Source organism: Atractosteus spatula, chromosome 25, assembly GCF_055471065.1.
Source record: "Atractosteus spatula isolate fAtrSpa1 chromosome 25, fAtrSpa1.hap1, whole genome shotgun sequence".
NCBI lineage: Eukaryota > Metazoa > Chordata > Actinopteri > Semionotiformes > Lepisosteidae > Atractosteus > Atractosteus spatula.
The window spans coordinates 1817016-1837732 of NC_142730.1; the positions used below are offsets into that span (position 1 = coordinate 1817016).

Here is a 20717-nt window from a genome sequence, read left to right on the forward strand (position 1 = left end):
ATCGTCCTTCCTACTTCGCTGTTAAAACGTGTGTTTCAAACGGACTACAAGTGTCTCATATACGTGCAGCTCATTCCCGCTCCGGGCACAGGGGTCTGATTCCGGACGGCTCCCGATCCCGGCGAACGCACCTCTCCGCCGTATCGGACGACACACAGCCCCCCCGACACCAGACACAGCTGCCGCTGGTGGAGTTGCAGGCATCGGGGCTGCGCAGCACGGAGCAAGGGTCAGAGGGCAGGGTCAGGGTCACCATGCGACCTAAGGTCACCCCATTGAACCCCCCTGTCAGGTACAGCCGGTCGCCCGACCTCACCATCGCCAGAGAGACTGAGGCGTTCACAGGATCCCCAACAGCTGGGTCTGAAACAGAGGGGGGTTAAGATTTGAGTCTCTAAAGATACCTCAGCGTCCCTCAGAGTGTCTCAGAGTGCTTTAGTGTGTCTGTCTTCATGCCTCGGGATGTCTTAGGGTGTTTGTCTCCCCGTCTCTTAGGCCACCAGGGTGTCAGTGGTGCCTCACCCAGCTCAGAGGGCAGGATCCAGGTGTTGCAGGTGATCTGGTAGAGAGAGACGCTGTTGCTGTACTCCTCCTCCTTCGTCCTGCCTCCCACAACTACCATGGTATCTTTCAGGACCACAGCTGCGTGGAAGAAACTGGAGAGAGGCTGGAGGGAGAGAGGAAATACCTAGGACCATGTCCTTACTGAACATCCTGCAGTATTTTACACATGAAGCACAGTGACTTACAGGACTGTTTCTTTCCTGAACACCGACTGCTGTATTTTACACATGAAACACAGTGACTATTACAGGACTGTGTCTTCACTGAATACTGACTGTAATATTTTACACATGAAACACAGTGACTATTACAGGACTGTGTCTTTACTGGACACTGACTGTAATATTTTACACATGAAGCACAGTGACTATTACAGGACTGTGTCTTTACTGGACACTGACTGTAATATTTTACACATGAAGCACAGTGACTATTACAGGACCGTGTCTTTACTGAACTCAGACTGTAATATTTTACACATGAAACACAGTGACTATTACAGGACTGTTTCTTTCCTGAACACTGACTGCAGTATTTTACACATGAAGCACAGGGACTATTACAGGGCTGTGTCTTTACTGAACACTGACTGTTATATTTTATACAGGAAGCACAATGACTATTACAGGACTGTGTCTTTACTGAAGCGTAATATATAATTAATAATATATGTTTCATATATAAAACAGCGACTATTACAGGACTGGATGACTGACTTTATGCTGAGTACACAGAGCACAGTGCCTGTTACGAGACAGTACCTGTGAGAACAGTGTGTCTGGGGACCCTCATACCTTGTTACCCCGTGATGGGGCGAGGAGGCTCCAGGTCAGGTTGGGGTAGTACAGGCTGTACAGCTCCCCTGATGGCTCCACTGTCTCCACATGGAAACGGTATCCACCAAAGACGTAGACAGCATCCGTCTGCTCATGATAGACGGCCGAGTGGCCGTACAGCCCTGGACGAGAGAGGGAGGGGTTACCAGCTCGGCAGCAGCGGTGCACACAGCTCAGGCAGAAGCGACGCTCTGCAGACTGTGCTGTGGCTGCAACTGTGTGTAGCGCACCACTCCTCACCAGTAGGGGGCGTGCCGGCATGGGGTGCCATGGTCCAGTTGCCGGTTTCCAGGTTGAATTCCAGCAGCAGGTGGTTGAAGCCGTTGTCGGGGGAGTATCCTCCAATCAGGAGCAGCGAGGAGCCGCGGCGCAGTGTGAGGGTGTGGCCAGCCACTGGGGGCAGCAGAGAGCTCTGGGAGAGAGACAGTGTGTCAGTGAATAAGTGTCACCAGCACGTTCAACCTGGTTTATTACACTGCAACAGACACAGTGCATACAATAGCCTTATAGCTGTGCATAATGCAGCTTCTAGCAAGTAAAACAGTGGACTGTCACAATCAATAACTTTGTGTCTGCCCCTCTCTCAGTCCCTATGGACACATGCACTGTCTGTCTCTCTCACCATGCGCTCTTTAACTGCTTGTCTCTCTCACCGTGTGCTCTCTGCCTGTCTCTCTCACCGTGTGCTCTCTCCACACCAGGCTGCTCAGATTGAGGCTCCACATGTCCTTGGCCACGCCTTGTTGGGTGAGACCGCCCACCACAAACATGGCATTCTGATTGGCTACATAAGAGGAGGCGTGGTAGTAGCGAGGACTGGGGGTGTGGCCTTCATCCACAGAGCTCGTCAACATCTGAGTCCAGCGGCGATCAAGGATTGAGAATCTACGAAAAGTTTAAATTATTAACAATAACAACAGTAAGTGTAACAATGATGATAGATTATTAATCAGTCTTCCTCCCACCTATAGACATTTCCCAGAATGCCCTCTGTAAGCGAGAGGCCTCCATATAGCCACAGTGTCCCCTCGGGCCCCTCGACCATAGTGTGAGCCATCCTGTGCAGGAACCTATGAGCCTGGCTCTGAGAGGGAGAATGAGAGAGAGAGGGGTTAATACAGACACACTGACTGGACACTCCAGTACATTAACACTGCACTGAGAGAGAGAGGGGTTAATACAGACACACTGACTGGACACTCCAGTACATGAACACTGCACTGAGAGAGAGAGGGGTTAATACAGACACACTGACTGGACACTCCAGTACATTAACACTGCACTGAGAGAGAGAGGGGTTCATACAGACACACTGACTGGACACTCCAGTACATTAACACTGCACTGAGAGAGAGGGGTTAATACAGACATACTGACTGGACACTCCAGTACATTAACACTGCACTGAGAGAGAGAGGGGTTCATAAAGTCACACTGACTGGACACTCCAGTCCATTAACACTGCACTGAGAGAGAGGGGTTAATACAGACACACTGACTGGACACTCCAGTACATTAACACTGCACTGAGAGAGAGGGGTTAATACAGACACACTGACTGGACACTCCAGTACATTAACACTGCACTGAGAGAGAGAGGGGTTAATACAGACACACTGACTGGACACTCCAGTACATTAACACTGCACTGAGAGAGAGAGGGGTTAATACAGACACACTGACTGGACACTACAGGACATTATGGACAGTTACGGTTACCGTGGTCAGCTGAGTGTCCAGCAGTGTCTCCCACACGATGCTGCTGGAGTTCACAACAGTGGAGCAGTCTGAGCCGGCGAAGCCCTGGGCGCACACACACAGTCCCAGCGACTGCCAACACAACACACTCAGACCAACGCAACAACACCCCAGAAAACACAGCCCCACTTCCCTGTGACCCCCATCCCCAACACCCCAGAAAACACTGACCCCCTTCCTGTAAACCCACCCCAACACCCCAGAAAACACTGACCCCCTTCCTGTGACCCCACCCCCAACACCCCAGAAAACACTGAACCCCTTCCTGTGACCCCACCCCGAACACCCCAGAAAACACTGACCCCCTTCCTGTGACCCCACCCCAATACCCCAGAAAACACTGACCCCCTTCCTGTGACCCCACCCCAACACCCCAGACCCCTCTTCCTCCTCCTCCTCCTCCTCTCACCGTGTTGCAGGCTCCTCGGTGCTCGTCCTGCCCGCAGTGTTGGGGACAGAGGGGCCGGTCGCAGTGGGGCCCCCCCAGGCCCTCCCGGCACACACAGCGCCCCCCCCAGCACTCCCGGCCCACCGGGCACCCCGCCCCCCCGCAGCGAGGCACCCCGAACGAGGCATTGAAGCCCTGGGGCGCCGAGCCTGCTGACACATTGGCCTCAAAGTAGACCGAGAGTACCCCTGAAAAAGAGAGGGGTACAGTCAGACACCCCACAGACAGAGCCCCACTGAGAGAGAGGGGTGTACAGTCAGACACCCCACAGACAGAGCCCCCCTGAGAGAGAGGGGGGTACAGTCAGACACCCCACAGACAGCGGTTGGACAGGTCACCTGACAGGGCCTCCACGGTGACGGCGGTCTGGCGGCGTGTCCCACAGAAGGCGCCCAGCAGGTTGCGGTCGGGGCGCACCACGCCGCTGGGCAGGAAGCGCGGCAGCCCGTCGAACACGTACACGTAGGAGCTCTGGGGCGGGACAGAGGCCGCGGGTTAGTGACCCCCCACTCCTGCCCCACTCCTGCTCAACACTGTCACTGTCCCCCTGCCCCACTCCTGCACCACACTGCCCCCACTCCACCTGTCTGCACAGTACTGCCCCCTGTCTGCACAGTACTGCCCCCACTCCACCTGTCTGCACCACACTGCCCCCACTCCACCTGTCTGCACAGTACTGCCCCCACTCCACCTGTCTGCACCACACTGCCCCCTGTCTGCACAGTACTGCCCCCTGTCTGCACCACACTGCCCCCACTCCTCCTTTCTGCACCACACTGCCCCCTGTCTGCACAGTACTGCCCCCCTGTCTGCACCACACTGCCCCCACTCCACCTGTCTGCACAGTACTGCCCCCTGTCTGCACAGTACTGCCCCCACTCCACCTGTCTGCACAGTACTGCCCCCACTCCACCTGTCTGCACAGTACTGCCCCCTGTCTGCACCACACTGCCCCCTGTCTGCACAGTACTGCCCCCACTCCACCTGTCTGCACAGTACTGCCCCCCTGTCTGCACCACACTGCCCCCACTCCACCTTTTTGCACAGTACTGCCCCCTGTCTGCACAGTACTGCCCCCACTCCACCTGTCTGCACAGTACTGCCCCCCCAAACTCCTGCACTGCCCCCCCAAACTCCCGCACCGCACTGCCCCCCCTGTCCGCACCACACTGCCCCCCCAGCGGCGTCACTCACCGTGCAGCGCGTGTGCGTGTCCGGGAGTATCGTCAGTGTGACGGGGGGGCAGGCGGGACCCGGCGAGCAGGACGACAGGTCCTCGGATACAGACAGCACCCACAGGCAGTGAGACAGGCCCTGCCCCGCCCGGGCCGAGCCCCGGGACCCCAGCGCCGAGGAGGAGGGGGAGGAGGAGGCGCCCAGAAGGAGGGCGCGCCCCTGGCACTGCCGAAAACACGTTCCGTTGTCCCTGAGAGACAGACAGGGCCGCACAGACACAGAGAGAGACAGACAGGTACACACCTCCATTGATTCAGAGTTTTGACAAAGGCTGTCGTACAGACATTGAGCACATAGAGAGACAGACAGGCAGACAGGTGTCACAGAGGGAGAGACAGGCGAGACAGGCAGGCAGACAGGTGTCACAGAGGGAGGGGCAGGCGAGACAGGCAGGCAGGTGTCACAGAGGGAGAGACAGGCGAGACAGGCAGGCAGACAGGTGTCACAGAGGGAGAGGCAAGCGAGACAAGCAGACAGAGAGACAGGCAGGCAGACAGGTGCCACAGAGAGACAGGTAAGTAGCACAGGCAGACAGGTGTTGGACAGTGACAGGAAACACAAGCAAACAGGAAGACAAGTGTCAGAGACAGGTTAGTAAGACAGAGGCGGACCGGTGTGCGGCACTCATACCTGGGGTCTCCGTAGTAACCGGAGACACACCTCTCGCAGTGCGGCCCCTCGGTGTAGTGTGTACAGTAGCACTCCCCCGTGGCGTTGTCACAGTAACTGCGTGAGGGGTCACCATGGCCGTTACACTGACACGGCACACAGCCTCCCTTCGACACCGCGCTGCCAAAGCTGCCAGGGCTGCAGGCCTGGCACTGAGAGCCCATCGTCCAGTCTGAGAGAGAGAGAGCGGTTAATACAGGCACTGAGAGCCCATCGTCCAGTCTGAGAGAGAGAGAGCGGTTAATACAGACACTGAGAGCCCATCGTCCAGTCTGAGAGAGAGAGCGGTTAATACAGACACTGAGAGCCCATCGTCCAGTCTGAGAGAGAGAGCGGTTAATACAGACACTGAGAGCCCATCGTCCAGTCTGAGAGAGAGAGCGGTTAATACAGACACTGAGAGCCCATCGTCCAGTCTGAGAGAGAGAGAGCGGTTAATACAGACACTGAGAGCCCATCGTCCAGTCTGAGAGAGAGCGGTTAATACAGGCACTGAGAGCCCATCGTCCAGTCTGAGAGAGAGAGAGCGGTTAATACAGGCACTGAGAGCCCATCGTCCAGTCTGAGAGAGAGAGAGCGGTTAATACAGGCACTGAGAGCCCATCGTCCAGTCTGAGAGAGAGAGAGCGGTTAATACAGACACTGAGAGCCCATCGTCCAGTCTGAGAGAGAGAGAGCGGTTAATACAGACACTGAGAGCCCATCGTCCAGTCTGAGAGAGAGAGAGCGGTTAATACAGACACTGAGAGCCCATCGTCCAGTCTGAGAGAGAGCGGTTAATACAGACACTGAGAGCCCATCGTCCAGTCTGAGAGAGAGAGAGAGGCTAATAAATACACTGAGAGCCCATCGTCCAGTCTGAGAGAGAGAGAAAGGCTAATAAATACACTGAGAGATGACTGAATGTCTGCTCACCCTGGCACTGGTCACACACGCCTGGGCCGGCCACACAGGTGCTGTGGAAGTTGCACTGACAGTCAACGTCACACTCCACCCCACTGAGGTCCAGCGTGGCTGCGTCAGAGGTCCAGCCCAGCTCACACTGGCACTGGAAATCAGGAGCTCCACTGCAGCGGCCATGACGACACTCGTTATAACACCTGAGAGAGACACTCCAGTACATTAACACTGCACTGAGAGAGAGAGGGGTTAATACAGACACACTGACTGGACACTCCAGTTCATTAACACTGCACTGAGAGAGAGGGGTTAATACAGACACACTGACTGGACACTCCAGTACATTAACACTGCACTGAGAGAGAGAGGGGTTAATACAGACACACTGACTGGACACTCCAGTTCATTAACACTGCACTGAGAGAGAGGGGTTAATACAGACACACTGACTGGACACTCCAGTTCATTAACACTGCACTGAGAGAGAGAGAGAGAGGGGTTCATACAGACACACTGACTGGACACTCCAGTACATTAACACTGCACTGAGAGAGGGGGGTTCATACAGACACACTGACTGGACACTCCAGTACATTAACACTGCACTGAGAGAGAGAGGGGTTAATACAGACACACTGACTGGACACTCCAGTTCATTAACACTGCACTGAGAGAGAGAGAGAGAGGGGTTCATACAGACACACTGACTGGACACTCCAGTACATTAACACTGCACTGAGAGAGAGAGGGGTTAATACAGACACACTGACTGGACACTCCAGTTCATTAACACTGCACTGAGAGAGAGAGAGAGAGGGGTTCATACAGACACACTGACTGGACACTCCAGTACATTAACACTGCACTGAGAGAGGGGGGTTCATACAGACACACTGACTGGACACTCCAGTACATTAACACTGCACTGAGAGAGAGAGGGGTTAATCCAGACACACTGACTGGACACTCCAGTACATTAACACTGCACTGAGAGAGAGAGGAGTTAATACAGACACACTGACTGGGCACTCCAGTACATTTAACACTGCACTGAGAGAGAGAGGGGTTAATACAGACACACTGACTGGACACTCCAGTACATTAACACTGCACTGAGAGAGAGAGGGGTTAATACAGACACACTGACTGGACACTCCAGTACATTAACACTGCACTGAGAGAGAGAGGGGTTAATACAGACACACTGACTGGACACTCCAGTACATTAACACTGCACTGAGAGAGAGAGAGAGGGGTTCATACAGACACCCTGAAGAGTCAGACTCACGTCTGGTTGCACTGCAGGACTCCGTCCCCAGTGTAGCCCCTCTCGCAGTGACACTCGTAGGCGGTGGGCGTGTTGACGCAGGTGGCGAAGGCGTGGCAGTGGTGCAGGCCCAGCCGGCACTCCTCCACGTCGGGGCAGGAGGGGTAGGACCACAGCGCCAGGCCCGGCTCCCGCGGCCCGGCCCGGCCCAGCTCGCGGTCCAGCTCCAGCTCCAGATCCAGATCCCGGTCTCTCTGGGACCACTCCGGGCTCTCGGACCTGGGGGCACAGGGTCAAGGGGTGTCACCTAAGCGCCTCGTTCCCCGAGTGGTAGCAAGACTCTGCTCAACCCATCCCCCACTCTCTGTGTACAGAGGTGTCCCTGAATACTCCCACACCCCCCACAATCCCCACTCTGGGATTCAGGACCGAAGAGATTCAGCTCCTTCTGGCACAGTGCACTCTCACCCTGCCTCGCGCAGCTCGGACACGGCCGCAGTGCAGTTCGGGAATGAGGGGTCACCCAGCCCTCGCCAGTCCCCGCGCAGACACCTGCAGAGAGAGGGAGGTCAATGTGTAGATGACCGCTGTCCTGAGGGGGTTAATGACTGATGGCCACTGTCCCTAGGGGGTCAGACACGCGGATGACCTCTCTGTCTGTCCTCAGGGGGTCAGACACGCGGATGACCACTGTCCTGAGGGGTCAGACACGCGGATGACCACTGTCCTGAGGGGTCAGACACTGATGACCTCTCTGTCTGTCCTCAGGGGGTCAGACACTGATGACCTCTCTGTCTGTCCAGAGGGGGGTCAGACACACAGATGACTGCCGTCCTGAGGGGTCAGACACGCAGATGGCCACTGTCCTGAGGGGTCAGACACGCAGATGGCCGCAGTGTGGGATTACCGTCCGACGGTGGGGTTGTCCTGGTCTCCACACCAGCCGCACTGCAGGGTCTGCAGACAGTCGGAGCAGGAGTCCAGTCGAGAGCAGTCCTTGCACAGAGGGACTGAGTGGACACTGAAGAGACAGAGAGACTGCGTTACTCTCCTCACCACATCTGTACAACTGGACACAGAGAGAGATTATCACACACACACTCAGAGAGAGAGAAAGAGACTATCACACACTCAGAGAGAGACTCACACATACACACACGCACGCACGCTCAGAGAGAGATTATCACACACACACTCAGAGAGAGAGAAAGAGACTATCACACAGTCAGAGAGAGACTCACACACACACACGCACGCTCAGAGAGAGATTATCACACACACACTCAGAGAGAGAGAAAGAGACTATCACACAGTCAGAGAGAGACTCACACACACACGCACGCACGCTCAGAGAGATTATCACACACTCACTCAGAGAGAAAGAGACTATCACACACTCAGAGAGAGACTCACACACACACACACACACGCGCACGCTCAGAGAGAGATTATCACACACTCACTCAGAGAGAAAGAGACTATCACACACTCAGAGAGACTCACACACACACGCACGCACGCACGCACGCTCAGAGAGAGATTTACACGCACACACTCAGAGAGAGAGAAAGAGACTATCACACAGTCAGAGAGAGACTCTCTCTCTGACACTGACATCACACACACGCTCAGAGAGCACCGCTCTGCTGTCCCAGCATGCCTCGCTGCCGCAGCAGGAATGGGCTTACCTGTCGTACCAGTCCCGGCACTCTCCGTACGGGTACTTGGTGAGGTAGGCAGCGAAGTAGAAACAGGCCTGAGCCGACTCGCACCACGCACACTGACTGGAGTTCGACAGGCACTCCGCACAGGAGCGCCTCCTGCAGGGAGACGCAGGTCAGCGCAGAGCAACACCCGCGCGCTGGAGAGGCGTGCGTGAAGGGGGACAGGGACTCACTGGTTGCAGACTTTAGGACACCCCTCTGGGTCGCGAATGGATCCTTCCAGCCTCCCCCGCCTGCTGCACTGGTAGTCGCCCTTCTTGCTGGAGCTGACCTGCCACTCGCAGTACGGGTCCTTCGCAGGGACACACAGAACGCAGGCTGACACGACGACACCCCGCCTTTCCCTCCGTGTCCTCCCCTCCCCCTCTGACCTCTGAACTCTGACCTGGCAGAAGGCAGTGAGGTCCCCTGTAGCCGTCCTCTGACCCCCGACCTCTGACCTGTCTGTAGGCAGAGCAGTTCCCTGTAGCCCTCCTCTGACCCCTGACCTCTGACCTGGCTGTAGGCAGTGCAGTCATTGTAGCCCTCCACTGACCCCTGACCTCTGAGCTGGCTGTAGGCAGTGCAGTCCCCTGTAGCCCTCCAATGACCCCTGACCTCTGAGCTGGCTGTAGGCAGAGCAGTCCCCTGTAGCCCTCCAATGACCCCCGACCTCTGAGCTGGCTGTAGGCAGTGCAGTCCCCTGTAGCCCTCCAATGACCCCTGACCTCTGAGCTGGCTGTAGGCAGTGCAGTCCCCTGTAGCCCTCCAATGACCCCTGACCTCTGACCTGGCTGCAGGCGGTGCAGTCCCTGTAGTCCTCACACAGGGTGCAGTGAGCCGGCGTCAGCACCAGGTGGCGCTCCTGCTGCCCGTCCCCGCAGGCCGCGCCCGGGTCGGCGCGGGCCAGGCAGGCGTTGCCGTGGTAACACCAGCCGCAGGCCTGGTTGGACAGGCAGGCCAGGCAGGAGCGGAGCGCGGCGCAGGAGGAGTCCGAGCGGAAGGGCTCCAGGAACAGGAAGGAGATCTCCTGGGGGGAGAGGGAGAGAGAGGACGGGTTCGGGCGGGTTCGGGAGAGAGGGGGGCGGGCAGGGGGCCAGGCGGGGTGGACGGGACTCACGCTGCCCCCTGGCACGGCCGTCCGGTTCCAGGTCAGCGCCATCTCGCTGGTCTGCCCGCTGCCCGAGGTGTTGAGGTAGCCCTCCGCCTGGATCAGGTACCGGTGCCCGCGGGTCAGGTTCTGGAACAGCCTGGCCCCGCCGGGCCGGGTGAGCAGGCGGCTCTCCTTCTCCTGCTGGGCCTCCCAGCGCCCCACCACCTCCAGCTGAGGGGGAGAGAGGGGGTCAGGGGTCAGAGGTCAGGGGTCAGGGGTCACTACCGCCCACTCCACGCCCATGTGCTCACCGGCTCCAGGGTGTTGGGGGCTCGGCCCACCCAGGCGGTGAAGTGCAGCCGCTGGATCCGGGCCCAGACCGACACTCTGTCGGGGGGTGAGGGGGACCCCCACAACGGGTGGATGAACCCCCGAAACTGCAGGGTGACGTCCATCTCCGTAGAGGGGTTGAGGGTGATGGAGGTACTGCGCAGGATAGACACCTGAGAGACAGAGAGAGAGAGAGAGAGAGAGAGAGAGAGAGAGAGAGAGTGTGGGAACAGGCTGACTCCCTCAAGACACAGGGAGAGCAAAGCCTCACAGACAGACAGACACACAGGGGGACAGACACACACAAGGGGATAGGGGGACAGACACACACAAGGGGATAGGGGGACGGGGGGACCCACCTTGTCGGGCTGCGAGTCGTTGCGGGGGTGCTGGAAGGTGAGCAGGTGCAGCCCGGGGACGAAGCTGTCGGTCTGGCAGGAGGGCAGAGCCATGAGGAAGCGTGAGCGCTCCCCCCACCAGCCGTACGCGCCCGAGATCTGGTCCACACGACACGCCGAGCGCTCTGCCGCGACACAGGGGTTAGCACAACGAGCCGGCGCTACATCGCCCCTCCGACCGCACGCCCCCGGCCCCCTCTCTCACCTGACACGGGAATGCAGGACTCGTTCTGCACACACCAGCCAAAGTCCCCGGGCGCGCGGGGCAGAGAGCCGGCCCTCCCACTGAACACCAGGCAGGACTGACAGTCCGACAGGAACCGCGACAGGCCCAGGCAGCCTGTACTGCCACACTGTGGACAGGAAGAGCACTGCAGTCAGACACTGACACACACACTGCCACACTGTGGACAGGAAGAGCACTGCAGTCAGACACTGACACACACACACACACACTGCCACACTGTGGACAGGAAGAGCACTGCAGTCAGACACTGACACACACACACACACACACTGCAGTCAAACACTGCCACACACACTGCTATACTGCGGACAGGAAGAGCACTGCAGTCAGAGACTGACACACACACTGACACACACTGACACACACACCGTGGACAGGAAGAGCACTGCACTCAGAGACTGACACACACACACACACTGCCACACTGCGGACAGGAAGAGCACTGCAGTCAGACACTGACACACACACACACACACTGCCACACTGCGGACAGGAAGAGCACTGCAGTCAGACACTGACACACACACACACACACACACACACTGCCACACTGTGGACAGGAAGAGCACTGCAGTCAGACACTGACACACACACACTGCGGACAGGAAGAGCACTGCAGTCAGACACTGACACACACACACTGCGGACAGGAAGAGCACTGCAGTCAGACACTGACACACACACACACACTGCGGACAGGAAGAGCACTGCAGTCAGACACTGACACACACACACACACTGCGGACAGGAAGAGCACTGCAGTCAGACACTGACACACACACACACACTGCGGACAGGAAGAGCACTGCAGTCAGACACTGACACACACACACACACACACACACTGCGGACAGGAAGAGCAGACTGACCGGGTCCCGGGGCTGATACGCGCGGCAGCGTCCCTCACACCAGCTGCACTCCGGGTTCCTGAGACAGGCGGCCTCGTCGGGGTGCACGGCGCACACCGCGCCCTGGAAGAGAGCAGCAGCGTGGCGTGAGCAGGGACCGGGCTCTGCGGCGGGCCCCCCGCACGGCGGCGGCTCGCGCACTCACGGGCTCTCCCGGGTCGCTCCGGACGAACAGGGGCACTTTGAAAGCCATGAGGTCGCGCCGCGCCACCCCGCTGTACCCCCCCGCCACCAGGAGGACCCGTCCGTCCATCACCGCGGCAACGTGGGAGTATCGCCCCCGAGCCACGCGGGCAGCGTCACCTCCTGAGGAGACAGACGACTGTTACCTCCCCCAGCAGAGACCCTGGGGACAGGGGACAGAGAGAGAGAGAGAGAGAGGACTGGGGACAGGGAGAGAGAGGACTGGGGACAGGGAGAGAGAGGACTGGGGAGGTGGGGACAGAGATGAGGGAGTTCATCGTGTCTCGGGGTCTTACTCTGCGCTGGTCGGCTCCTCTCTTCCACAGTCACCCACTGGTGACACCCCAAGTGATAGAAGAAGATCTCCTCATCGTAACACTTCTCCTCCTGGTAATGGATATGAACATTCCCCCCTAACAGAGAGAGAGGGGTCAATACACACACTGACTGGACACTCCAGTACATTAACACTGCACTGAGAGAGAGGGGTTAATACAGACACACTGACTGGACACTCCAGTACATTAACACTGCACTGAGAGAGAGAGAGGGGTTAATACAGACACACTGACTGGACACTCCAGTACACTAACACTGCACTGAGAGAGAGAGGGGTTAATACAGACACACTGACTGGACACTCCAGTACATTAACACTGCACTGAGAGAGAGAGGGGTTAATACAGACACACTGACTGGACACTCCAGTACATTAACACTGCACTGAGAGAGAGAGGGGTTAATACAGACACACTGACTGGACACTCCAGTACACTAACACTGCACTGAGAGAGAGAGGGGTTAATACAGACACACTGACTGGACACTCCAGTACATTAACACTGCACTGAGAGAGAGAGGGGTTAATACAGACACACTGACTGGACACTCCAGTACATTAACACTGCACTGAGAGAGAGAGGGGTTAATACAGACACACTGACTGGACACTCCAGTACATTAACACTGCACTGAGAGAGAGAGGGGTTAATACAGACACACTGACTGGACACTCCAGTACACTAACACTGCACTGAGAGAGAGAGGGGTTAATACAGACACACTGACTGGACACTCCAGTACATTAACACTGCACTGAGAGAGAGGGGTTAATACAGACACACTGACTGGACACTCCAGTACATTAACACTGCACTGAGAGAGAGAGGGGTTAATACAGACACACTGACTGGACACTCCAGTACATGAACACTGCACTGAGAGAGAGAGGGGTTAATACAGACACACTGACTGGACACTCCAGTATATTAACACTGCACTGAGAGAGAGAGGGGTTAATACAGACACACTGACTGGACACTACTGGACTCCTCCTCACCGTACACCACCATGTAGTTGCCGATGACGGTGGCGGAGTGGAACGCTCTCTCCCGGGGGCCGCTGGCGGGGAACCGGGACCGGAACGAGGTCCAGAAGCGCTTGTCCACGTGGAAGGCGTCGGTGGAGTTCACGCGCACACTGAAGCGCGCCGTGGTGGGTCGGTGGCCGCCGTACACCAGCAGCGTCCGCGACGGCGCGTGGAAGACCATGGAGTGTCCGGCTGTGGCCGGCGCTTTACCCCCAGAGGGCCTCACCAGCTCCCACACTGCCCCCCGCAGGCTGAACCGGTACAGCACAGAGGAAAACATGTCTTCATCGGTCCGCCCTGAGAGAGAGGAGAGAGCATCATCATCATCATCAGAGCTGTAGAGTCACTGTAGAGACACTCAGTCCAGCTCATCTGTATCTTCACACTAACACTCCTTCATCATCATCAGAGCTGTAGAGTAACTGTTGAGACACTCAGTCCAGCTCATCTGTATCTTCACACTAACACTCCTTCATCATCATCAGAGCTGTAGACTAACTGTAGAGAAACTCAGTCCAGCTCATCTGTATCTTCACACTAACACTCCTTCATCATCAGAGCTGTAGAGTAACTGTAGAGACACTCAGTCCAGCTCATCTGTATCTTCACACTAACACTCCTTCATCATCATCAGAGCTGTAGAGTAACTGTAGAGACACTCAGTCCAGCTCATCTGTATCTTCACACTAACACTCCTTCATCATCATCAGAGCTGTAGAGTAACTGTAGAGACACTCAGTCCAGCTCATCTGTATCTTCACACTAACACTCCATCATCATCATCAGAGCTGTAGAGTAACTGTAGAGACACTCAGTCCAGCTCATTTGTATCTTCACACTAACACTCCTTCATCATCATCAGAGCTGTAGAGTAACTGTAGAGACACTCAGTCCAGCTCATCTGTATCTTCACACTAACACTATTCATCATCATCAGAGCTGTAGAGTAACTGTAGAGACACTCAGTCCAGCTCATCTGTATCTTCACACTAACACTCCTTCATCATCATCAGAGCTGTAGAGTAACTGTAGAGACACTCAGTCCAGAAAGTTTGAAGTGTTTCTCACCTCCAAACACATACAAATAGTCATCGACCATGGCTGCCGCGTGATTGGCCAGCCTGGGTGCTCCAGGCGAATCCCACTGGCCAAGCTGCTGCCAGTTATCCTGAAGGGGGCGGTATATCCAGACATCATTGGCCAATGAGCCGTTGGCCAGCTCCCCTCCAAAAATCACCATGCTGCTGTCCCACTCGACCGCAGTGTGAGAGTGTCGGGCAGCCTGCGAGGGACACAGACAGAGCAGTACTGCACAGTGTTGAGGGCTGAGGAGCACAGGAGTGAGACGCCGTGTATGGTGCAGAGAGTGGTGTTCAGCGCCGTGTGTGGTGCTGAGAGCGGTGCTCAGCGCTGTGGTGCTGAGAGAGGTGTTCAGCGCTGTCTTACCGGCTGGTACGGGTGTGTTCTCTGTGCCCACCGGTTGGTGGTGAAGTTGTAGCGCACCAGGTCTCCCAGCGCGCTGTTCAGATCGAACCCTGAGGCACAAGACAGGCCGGTCAGTGTGTGTGACCACAACCCCATCCCCCCCTACTCGGACACACACCTGTACACCCGCACCTACCCGTATACACACACCTGTACACCCGCACACACCTGTGTACACACACCTGTACACCCGCACCTACCTGTATACACACACCTGTACACCCGCACCTACCTGTACACCTGCACACCCGCACCTACCTGTATACACACACACACACCTGTACACCTGCACACCCGCACACACCTGTATAAACACTTGTACACACACCTGTATACACAAACCAATACACCCCCACACACCTATACACCAGCACACACCTGTATACACAACCACACACATCTATGCACAAACACACCTATACAAAACCACACACCTGTACATATGCATACACACACACATGCACACACGCGCACTCGCACCTCCGAACAGGTAGAGGGCGCCGGTGGCACCGAGATACACCCCAGAGGCCGCGGTTCTGGGAGGAAGGTCAGGGTCACCCTGGCTGACCTCATACCAGCGGCCGGCCCCGTCATTGTCATGGAGACCCAGCTCACAGCTCCGCCCGACGAAGCCGTGACCACACATGCAGCGGTCACCTTCCTGGACACAAGCAAGAGCAAAGAGATACAGACACAGTGCAGAAAAAGGCCACCAACAGCATGTACTGGAGTGTCCAGTCAGTGTGTCTGTATTAACCCCTCTCTCTCTCAGTGCAGTGTTAATGTACTGGAGTGTCCAGTCAGTGTGTCTGTATTAACCCCTCTCTCTCAGTGCAGTGTTAATGTACTGGAGTGTCCAGTCAGTGTGTCTGTATTAACCCCTCTCTCTCTCAGTGCAGTGTTAATGTACTGGAGTGTCCAGTCAGTGTGTCTGTATTAACCCCTCTCTCCCTCAGTGCAGTGTTAATGTACTGGAGTGTCCAGCTGGTCAGTCTCTCTGTCCTGTCCACTGACCTGTGAGCAGGCTCCATTCAGGCTGCAATGCTGGGTGCAGAGGGGCAGTGTGCAGGCAGGGCCTCCCCAGCCGGGCGGGCAGTGGCAGAGGCCGGAGGAGGGGTCACAGCGGCCGCGGCCCCCACAGGCCCCGGGGCAGAGGGAGAAGGTGTAGGTGGCGTTGAAGCCCAGCAGGTTGTAGTTGGCATCACTGAAGAGATGGAGCAGCATCTGCAGCAGAGCAGAGTCAGGAGAGAGAGAGAGAGCAGAGTCAGGAGAGAGAGAGAGAGCAGAGTCAGGAGAGAGAGAGAGAGAGCAGAGTCAGGAGGAGAGAGAGAGAGCAGGAGGAGAGAGAGAGAGCAGAGTCAGGAGGAGAGAGAGAGAGCAGAGTCAGGCAACATGGTGTGTGCTGTGTTGTTTAGTTGTGCAGTCACGTAGTTCATGCAGGGTGGTGTGTGCTGTGTTGTTTAGTTGTGCAGTTACCTTGCCCGAGCTGGCCTCGATGGGCTCAGGCAGTGTGGTGAGTGCAGTGTTGTGTAGTTGTGCAGTTACCTTGCCCGAGCTGGCCTCGATGGGCTTGGGCAGTGTGGTGAGTGCAGTGTTGTGTAGTTGTGCAGTTACCTTGCCCGAGCTGGCCTCGATGGGCTCGGGCAGCGTGGTGAGTGCAGTGTTGTGTAGTTGTGCAGTTACCTTGCCCGAGCTGGCCTCGATGGGCTCGGGCAGTGTGGTGAGTGCAGTGTTGTGTAGTTGTGCAGTTACCTTGCCCGAGCTGGCCTCGATGGGCTCGGGCAGTGTTGTGCCGCTCAGACTGGCCAGCAGGGGGCTGCTGTACGAGTCACCGTCATACACAAACAGGTAGTCGTAGGTGCACTCAGTTTCCATGAAGCTGAAAGTCAGCACTATCCTGTATCCCCTGCCTGGGGCTGGAGAGAGCACACACAACACAACAGTTACACAACACAACTGCCTGGGGCTGGAGAGAGCACACACAACACAAGTTACACAACAGGCTACACGACTCTCGGTCTGCACTGTCAAACAAGAGGCACTGCCCTAACTGCCCTGCTCTACACACAACCCCTCGCCAGGGCAGCTTCACTGGCCAGCTGACCGAGGGTCCCAGCGACTCCTGTACTGAGCAGGAGAGAGTTTCTAGATCTTCACAGCAAGAATGCACAGAGTCTACAGGCCGTCCAGAGTCAGACTGACAATCAAAACCTGGAGCGGATCAGACTGCACTGGGAGTCTGACTGACAGCCCTGTCACACCTGGAGCGGATCAGACTGCTGCGCACTGGGAGTCTGACTGACAGCCCTGTAACACCTGGAGCGGATCAGACTGCACTGGGAGTCTGACTGATAGCCCTGTAACACCTGGAGCGGATCAGACTGCTGCGCACTGGGAGTCTGACTGACAGCCCTGTAACACCTGGAGCGGATCAGACTGCTGCGCACTGGGAGTCTGACTGACAGCCCTGTCACACCTGGAGCGGATCAGACTGCTGTGCACTGGGAGTCTGACTGACACCCCTGTAACACCTGGAGTGGATCAGTCTGCTGTCACTGGGAGTCTGACTGACAGCAGAGCAGCAGTACGTACCCTCTATCAGCCACTCGCAGTTCCCGTTGACAGAGTAGTTCCGCGGCCCATCTGTCACATAGCCCGGCGACCCGCGGAGGACGTGTCTCTGCCCCTTGCACTCCCCTGCCTGGCCAGGCGGAGGCGCCAGAGAGAGCAGGACCAGGAGAAAGGCAGGGAGGGATGGAGAGGCGGGGGGCTGCATCCTCCCTGGACTGAGAGGGACAGAGCCAGAGAAAACGTGCTGTTCCTTCACTGACCACCGGGGACCTGGAAGACAGACGGAGTGAGAGGTTATTGGTGAATTTCATTATTTTTATTTGCTTTGGCAACACTGATTGTACCAATCGGTCATGCTAATAAAGCACCTTGAATTAAATTGATCCAGTACATTAACACTACACTGAGAGAGAGAGGGGTTAATACAGACGCACTGACTGGACACTCCAGTACATGAACACTGCACTGAGAGAGAGGGGTTAATACAGACACACTGACTGGACACTCCAGTACATTAACACTGCACTGAGAGAGAGAGGGGTTAATACAGACACACTGACTGGACACTCCAGTACATTAACACTGCATTGAGAGAGAGAGAGGGGTTCATACAGACACACTGACTGGACACTTTAGCACATTAACACTGCACTGAGAGAGAGGGGTTAATACAGACACACTGACTGGACACTCCAGTACATTAACACTGCACTGAGAGAGAGAGGGGTTAATACAGACACACTGACTGGACACTACTGGACCGACATATTATGATACCACAGTGGACAACAGTTGGTGTCTAGATTCTATGAATGAACTGTGTACGTAAACCTGTATTAATTTCTAAAAGCAATGTCCTTTTCCAGTATCTGCGCTCTGATCAGCTCCACGAACGCTGGGGCTGTGGGCTATAGTCAGAAACAGAGCTGTTAACCACTCAGAGCCAGGAAGTCAAATCTAATCAGTTAAAACACAATCAAGTCACAATCAAACTGCAGCTCTGAGCGGGTTTATCAGCGAGAGCAGTCAGGCTCACCGATGGGAAGCTCAGAGCAAGTACAGCCTGCGAGCTGACTGTCTACCGGTCAACTGCTCAAGTGATCAGGCAACCATGCCAGCGACGCTCACAACTACACAACACCACACCACTGACACTGCCAGCGATGACCACAGCAACACAACTCAAGACCACTGACACTGCTAGCGATGCTCACAACAACACAACACCACACCACTTACACTGCTAGCAATGACCACAACACCACAACACGATAACACTGCCACAGCCAGCGATGACCACAACACCACAACACAATAACACTGACACAGCCAGCGATGACCACAACAACACAACACCACAACACAATAACACTGACACAGCCAGCGATGACCACAACAACACAACACAATAGCACTGACACAGCCAGCGATGACCACAACACAATACCAATAACACTGCTAGCGATTCTCACAATAACACAACACCAATAACACTGCTAGCGACGCTCACAATAACACAACACCAATAACACTGCTAGCGATGCTCACAACAACACAACGCCACTGACACCGCTAGCCATGAACACAACAGCCCTCACCACTTTCCGAGTCTTCATCCCACCCCGGACTCGCCACCCGATGCGTTCAAAACCGGAGGGTGAAACGAAAACCACGACAACAGAGTCGCGGACGCGACCCCCCCCGATCGTCTCCCCGCCCGCCGGCCGGCCTCCCCCCCGCCGGCTGCGGGATGCAGAGCTACTGCGACCCCGGGGACCCGCCGCGGCCTGCGCGCCCGCCGCCGCCGAAAGGAAAAAAGACGCAAGGAGAAAATAAAGCCCGACTCGGCCTGGACACCTGTGTAGGGGCGCCCCGGGCTGGGGCCGACGGGACGGTGACGCCGGAGCCCGTTAGCCGCAGTGTTTATGGAGACGCTCCGCGGGGCCGGTTGCTAACAAAGGCACTCTGCTTGGCCACAGCGCCCCCGCTCCGCCGCCTGCTGGGCGCAGCCGGTACTGCACGCCGCGCACTGACCGTCCTGCTGCCGATTCAGCCCGGGGGAGAAACTCTCGAGAATTAAAGGGGTTCATAGCAGCTTTCACACACACACACACACGCTCACCGGGAGACAGCAGTGTGGGGGAGAGAAAGGGGCTCTGCGCTTGTCCGTGGACGGTCACGGGTTCGAATCCCAGGGGGTACAGCCCTTGCGGTGCCCCCTGAAGGAACAGCACTGCACTCTGATCGCCCCTGTCAGTGGGACTCCAGGTCATCGCGGTGCTTTAGAGTTTGTGCTCAAGCGACTTTATCTGTTGTAATACGGGTTCCAGGGTTAAAATACAGGCAGCAGTGTGGGGGAGACACGGGGGGGCTCTGCACCTGTCACTGGAGGGTCACAGGTTCGAATCCCAGGTGGTACAGCACTGTGGTGCCCCCTGAAGGAACAGCACTGCATTCTGATCGCCCCCGTCAGTGGGACTCCAGGTCATCACGGTGCTTTAGAGTTTGTGCTCAAGCGACTTTATCTGGTTTAACACGGGTTCCAGTGTTACTATTCAGGCAGCAGGGAGGTAGAGAGGTCACGGGTTCGAATCCCAGTTAAGACACAGCTGGTGAGGTATGTAAGGTAAAAGGCCTGTGAAGTATTTCACTCAGATCGCTGCAGTGACAGTGTCTGTCTGCCTCAGTTATCTCTGTTAACTGTCCAGTTACACACTCACAGTATCAATAATAAGCGTTTCTATACATAGGA

The 20717-nt window shown here is 56.2% G+C and overlaps 1 protein-coding gene across 1 annotated transcript in view; it reads right to left on the bottom strand.

Moving 5' to 3' along the window:
- Positions 1-19950, bottom strand: part of megf8 (multiple EGF-like-domains 8) — a 31607-nt gene extending 11657 nt beyond the window's left edge. The window contains exons 1-33 of the mRNA XM_088905811.1: positions 19823-19950; positions 17987-18235; positions 17147-17310; positions 16409-16618; positions 15875-16055; positions 15356-15444; positions 14978-15191; positions 13880-14206; positions 12837-12953; positions 12503-12663; positions 12319-12420; positions 11408-11555; positions 11164-11327; positions 10786-10977; positions 10502-10705; positions 10172-10411; positions 9576-9694; positions 9367-9498; positions 8586-8699; positions 8147-8230; positions 7700-7957; positions 6427-6611; positions 5473-5683; positions 4801-5032; positions 3945-4077; positions 3568-3794; positions 3120-3230; positions 2366-2484; positions 2081-2285; positions 1641-1812; positions 1359-1522; positions 523-667; positions 132-363 (exon numbers count right to left, since the gene is read on the bottom strand). Of these exons, the coding sequence (XP_088761937.1) occupies positions 132-363; positions 523-667; positions 1359-1522; positions 1641-1812; positions 2081-2285; positions 2366-2484; positions 3120-3230; positions 3568-3794; positions 3945-4077; positions 4801-5032; positions 5473-5683; positions 6427-6611; positions 7700-7957; positions 8147-8230; positions 8586-8699; positions 9367-9498; positions 9576-9694; positions 10172-10411; positions 10502-10705; positions 10786-10977; positions 11164-11327; positions 11408-11555; positions 12319-12420; positions 12503-12663; positions 12837-12953; positions 13880-14206; positions 14978-15191; positions 15356-15444; positions 15875-16055; positions 16409-16618; positions 17147-17310; positions 17987-18170 (5540 nt within the window). The 5' untranslated portion in view covers positions 18171-18235; positions 19823-19950. The remainder of the gene's footprint in view (positions 1-131; positions 364-522; positions 668-1358; positions 1523-1640; positions 1813-2080; positions 2286-2365; positions 2485-3119; positions 3231-3567; positions 3795-3944; positions 4078-4800; positions 5033-5472; positions 5684-6426; positions 6612-7699; positions 7958-8146; positions 8231-8585; positions 8700-9366; positions 9499-9575; positions 9695-10171; positions 10412-10501; positions 10706-10785; positions 10978-11163; positions 11328-11407; positions 11556-12318; positions 12421-12502; positions 12664-12836; positions 12954-13879; positions 14207-14977; positions 15192-15355; positions 15445-15874; positions 16056-16408; positions 16619-17146; positions 17311-17986; positions 18236-19822) is intronic.
- Positions 19951-20717: the final 767 nt, after the last annotated feature.